This window comes from Cebus imitator, unplaced genomic scaffold (genome assembly GCF_001604975.1).
Source record: "Cebus imitator isolate Cc_AM_T3 unplaced genomic scaffold, Cebus_imitator-1.0 Scaffold20, whole genome shotgun sequence".
NCBI lineage: Eukaryota > Metazoa > Chordata > Mammalia > Primates > Cebidae > Cebus > Cebus imitator.
The window spans coordinates 8,054,107-8,058,755 of NW_016107335.1; the positions used below are offsets into that span (position 1 = coordinate 8,054,107).

Sequence of the window (4,649 nt, forward strand, 5' to 3'; positions counted from 1 at the left end):
GAGGGAGGGGAAGGAGGGCGGGGCCAAGGTGAGGCTGGGACCCCGAAGTCCAGGCGGCCGTGTCTGCTTCACTCAGGCCCCAGACCTTCCCATCCCTTCCTCCAGTGTGCCCACTCCTCACCCCAGCTGTTTAGATGCTGCCCATCTTTCAGGGCTCCTGCAGCTGTCACCTCCTCCAGGTAGCCCCCTCCCACCCTCCAGGGCAAGCCTAGGCTTTTTGGACCTCATAGGGCTGGGGTCTCTGTGAGCGTTGCCCTGAATTAATGAGGAGGAAAGTCACAGGACAAAGGAGGGCCGGGGGACCAACAATAGGGAGGAAGCCTGGAAGTCCCAGAGAGACCCCAACCCCCGAAGCACCACCATTGCCGGTGCTTGGGCAGCCAGGGGGCGCAGGGAGTTCTCGGTTGGCTTGAGAGAGTGGGTGCAAGACAGCAGAAGCGGCAACGGGGGACAAACCAGGGCGTCCTGCCCAGTCCTCTCCCAGGCTGGCTCCTGTCCCCTCCTCCACCCCTGCCTCTCTCCTCCCCACCCTTCTCTGAGGCCCATTCTCTGTTTCCCACAGACACGGAGCAGCCAGGGGAGGTGTCGGCCTTGGGGCCGGGCCGGGCGGGGGCAGGGCCGAGTAGCCGGGGCCGGCCGGGGGGGCCGTGGGGGGACAGCCCGTCCAGTGGCCCCTCCAGCCCTGAGAGCAGTGAGGATGAGGGCCCAGGCCGCAGCTCCAGCCCCCTCCGCCTGGTGCCCTTCTCCAGCCCCAGGCCCCCCGGAGAGCTGCCGGGTGGGGAGCCCCTGACGGAGGACTGTGAGAAGAGCAGCGACACTTGCAACCCCCTGTCGGGTACGCGGCTGGGGTGGGCGAGGGAGGGCCTGGGCGGGGCTGCGGCAGGGTGGGCGGGGCTGCGGCAGGGTGGGCGGGGCTGCGGCAGGGTGGGCGGGGCTGCGGCAGGGTGGGCGGGGTATTCACCTGCTCACCGGCTCAATGGCTCTTCCGCTGCAGGCGCTTTCTCGGGAGTGTCCAACATTTTCAGCTTTTGGGGGGACAGTCGGGGCCGCCAGTACCAGGAGCTCCCTCGCTGCCCTGCCCCTACCCCCAGCCTCCTCAACATCCCCCTCTCCAGCCCGGGTCGGCGGCCCCGCAGTGACGTGGAGAGCAGGCTGGATGCCCTCCAGCGCCAACTCAACAGGTGAGGGAGTGCAGGTGGGGTGCGGGGGACGCCCTGGAGTCTGGTCCAGGTCCTGGCGGTGTTGTTGGGGAGAGGGAGAGGGCCTGTCTGTGTGTGCGGCAGCTGGATCCCCTTCTTCCATTCCAAGCTGAGCTGGAGGCTGCCACATTGGTCAACCCAGCTCAGAGGCTTGGGTTGACCAGACGCCCCTCCCCCTCCCCACTCCCAGCGGAGTCTGTCCCTGGTGTCCCCACTTCCCTGAGTTTCTCCCCCGCTTCCTGCCCCAGGCTGGAGACCCGGCTGAGTGCAGACATGGCCACCGTCCTGCAGCTGCTACAGAGGCAGATGACGCTGGTCCCACCTGCCTACAGTGCTGTGACCACCCCAGGGCCTGGCCCCACTTCCACGTCCCCCATGTTGCCCGTCAGCCCCCTCGCCCCTCTCACCCTGGACTCGCTTTCTCAGGTAAGCTCTGGTCCCCCTTCCTCAAGGCACCCCTACCCACTTGTTCTGTCCCAAAACCAGTCTAAACCTGCTTTGCTACCTTTCTGCTGGGCTCTGTGGCCCAGCCTCCCTGACCCTTGTTCCTGCCCTCCTCCTCCCTGTCCTCCTGGAGGAAGGCTGCCTCAGGAGCTGAAGGCTCAGGGAGGGCAGGAGAGTCCCCTGTTCAAAGCCCCTAGACAGCTGGACGCAGGGAACCCTCAGGGTAAGTGGCCCACAGCCTCACTCCCCTAGTGTCCACAGTCTCCACCGCCAGGCCCTGAGCATCACCTGAAGAGCCAGCTCCAACTGTGGTGCCTGTGTCCTGGCCATGGGTAGTCTCCAAGCAGAACCGATGGAGCCCGAGGCCTGGCGGTGGAGGCTGCATGCCAGTGTGTCCAGGGACAGGGTCCCAGGTCCCTGCCGTGAGTGACACTCCCTGGTCTCACTGTCCTGCCCATTTTCGCCCTTGGCACTGGCCGTCACAGGGTCATCTTGAGGACGCCTGGCATTTCCCAGGGTTCAGAGGCCAAGCCCACAGGGGAGGACTTCCTGGGCCTGCTTTGTACCCTCTGCTAGAGATGGGTCTCAGTTGCCCCTCGTCCTCTCTCGGGTGGTCTGCATGTCCCAGACCTCTGCAGGATGGTAGTGTCTGTGCCACCCTCCATGTCCCTTATGGGGACTCCTCTGGTTGCCAGAGGCGGCCTGGGATCTGCTCCCTCCCCCCTTTCCTTGGCATCCGCTCCCCCCTCCCATATGCTGCCTGCTCCTGTTTGCAGACACCAGGGCCCACGTCAGCAAATGTGCCAGTCTCCCTTCGCAGCCGCCCACGCAGAGCTCTCACCAGCAGACGCTCGGCACCCACAAACCCCTCCCGCCGGCCCCGGCCCTCTCCCTGGCCTTCAGATGCCTGGCCGCCAGCCTGCCTCTTTCTAGGTCCCTGAGTTCTTTCTGGATTGTGGGAAGGAATCTTGCCTCTTTTTCTGTCTCAGCTTCTGTCCCAGCGCAGAGACTGCTTATTCCAGGTTGGGTTTGGGCTCAGCGGCCACGTTGAAGGCCTAAGGTTTTCCCTGCTCCCAGCTCTCCTGTTAGGCCTCTGCCCTGGGAGAGTGCCTTTCTCTACTTCACACCTTGGTGCCTCCCCTTGGTGGCCCCTGTCCTGCTCTTGCTGCCGTGGCCCTTCTCCTTGTCCCCTCCAGCTCCTCTGCCCACCTGACCCTCCTCCCATCCAACCTCTATGCGCCGGGTCTTCCTCCCCTTTTCCTCCCCTTCCTCCTCCTCCATGACCTCTTCACCTGCCCATGCTCGGTGTGTTTTGCAGGTTTCCCAGTTCATGGCGTGTGAGGAGCTGCCCCCAGGGGACCCAGAGCTTCCCCAAGATGGCCCCACGCGACGCCTCTCCCTGCCGGGCCAGCTGGGGGCCCTCACCTCCCAGCCCTTGCACAGACACGGCTCGGACCCGGGCAGTTAGTGGGGCTGCCCAGTGTGGACATGTGGCTCACCCAGGGATCAAGCACTGCTGGGCCGCTCCCCTCGGAGGCCCTGTTCAGGAGGCCCTGACCGTGGAAGGGGAGAGGACCTCGAAGGCACTGCTCCTCCCCCCGGCCCTCGGGACCATCTCCTGCCGCAGTCCCCTGAGCCCCAGTGAGAGGGGCAGGGGCAGGGCCGGCAGTGGGTGGGGCCTGTGGTCCCCCCACTGCCCTGAGGGCATTAGCTGGTCTAACTGCCCGGAGGCACCCGGCCCTGGGCCTTAGGCACCTCAAGGACTTTTCTGCTATTTACTGCTCTTATTGTTAAGGATAATAATTAAGGATCATATGAATAATTAATGAAGATGCTGATGACTATGAATAATAAATAATTATCCTGAGGAGACTCCAGTGGTGCTGGGCAGGTGTAACTATTACTTGCTGTGTCCTGTGATCGTCTGGACATACGTGGGGTGCCTGTACAGGAATCCGGGTCTGCCACGTGCCCAGGCCCACAGGGCTGCCCTATATCCAGGTGTGGGTGTGTGCTGGGGGGGCGGTGCTCCCTGTGCTGACACAGGTCATCTCCAGGGAGACAGAATCTTGTCTCCATAGGGCCTTGGATTCAGGATAACAAAGATCCCCTGGACTGCATGCGTTTAGAGGCAGTCCTAATGGGACAGTGGCCTGGCGTCCAGCGCCTGAGGGCCATGTGCCTCTGCTAGGCAGGGCACCCTGGCTCCCACAGCTGGCCTCATGCTGACTGCCGACACAGCCATGTGCTGTCTCCCCCAAGCAGACCCTGAGCCTGCATTGACCCTAACCTGAAATTGGCTTGAGTCCTGGCCCCCACCTCCACCTCCAACTTGGCCTTATCTTGTCCAATACAATTGGGGCCTGGACACACTGGTGACCCCAGCCCTGACCAGAGCTCACCTGGTGTCTGGCTGCAGATGGGCCTCTCTTGGATCACCTTGGTCCCCTGTGATCCTGGATCTTGAGGAGCTTCCTGAAGAGGGTACAGCCTTCAGGGTGACTCATTCCCATGACCGGGGAGCAAGCAAGGCAGAGGTCCTGGAGACAGTGAATGGTGTGTGCATAAGTGCCTTTGTGTGCCTGTGCCTGTGTGTGTGTGTGTGTGTGTGTGTGTGTGTGTGTGCATGTGCTGCTGGGCCTGCGAGGACACGAGGCCCCTGGAGGATTGCGGTGCTGGGGCTGCAGCTGGTGCAGAGTGCCGATGGGCAGCGGGCAGGCTGTGCCTAGGTGGGCTGGTTTGCAGGCAGGAGCTGCCAGAGGCCTCCAGAGACCTCAGCAGCTTCTCACTGAATCCTCGAAACCTCTGACCCTTGGGGGTGGGTTTGCTGACTCTGTTTTAAAGATGAGTGAGCCGTTCTCACTGCCCTTGTCTGGGTGGGGCGGGTGTTGGTTTCTGAGCAGCCTGGCAGGTTCCCTGTGCTCAGAGCCGGGAGGAGAGAAGGAAGGGATCTCCCCCTTTCCTGGGAGAGACAGGGAGGAGGATGAGAGCCATAGGTCAGAGGTG

The 4,649-nt window shown here is 63.2% G+C and overlaps 1 protein-coding gene across 2 annotated transcripts in view; it reads left to right on the forward strand.

Annotated features, from left to right (window-relative positions):
- The window catches only part of KCNH2 (potassium voltage-gated channel subfamily H member 2), a 34,203-nt gene extending 30,688 nt beyond the window's left edge, over positions 1–3,515 (forward strand). For both annotated transcript variants that reach the window (XM_017520501.2, XM_017520506.1), the window contains 5 exons: positions 387–396; positions 558–835; positions 995–1,181; positions 1,448–1,625; positions 2,962–3,515. In XM_017520501.2, coding sequence (XP_017375990.1) covers positions 387–396; positions 558–835; positions 995–1,181; positions 1,448–1,625; positions 2,962–3,111 — 803 coding nt within the window. In that variant the 3' untranslated portion in view covers positions 3,112–3,515. The remainder of the gene's footprint in view (positions 1–386; positions 397–557; positions 836–994; positions 1,182–1,447; positions 1,626–2,961) is intronic.
- Positions 3,516–4,649: the final 1,134 nt, after the last annotated feature.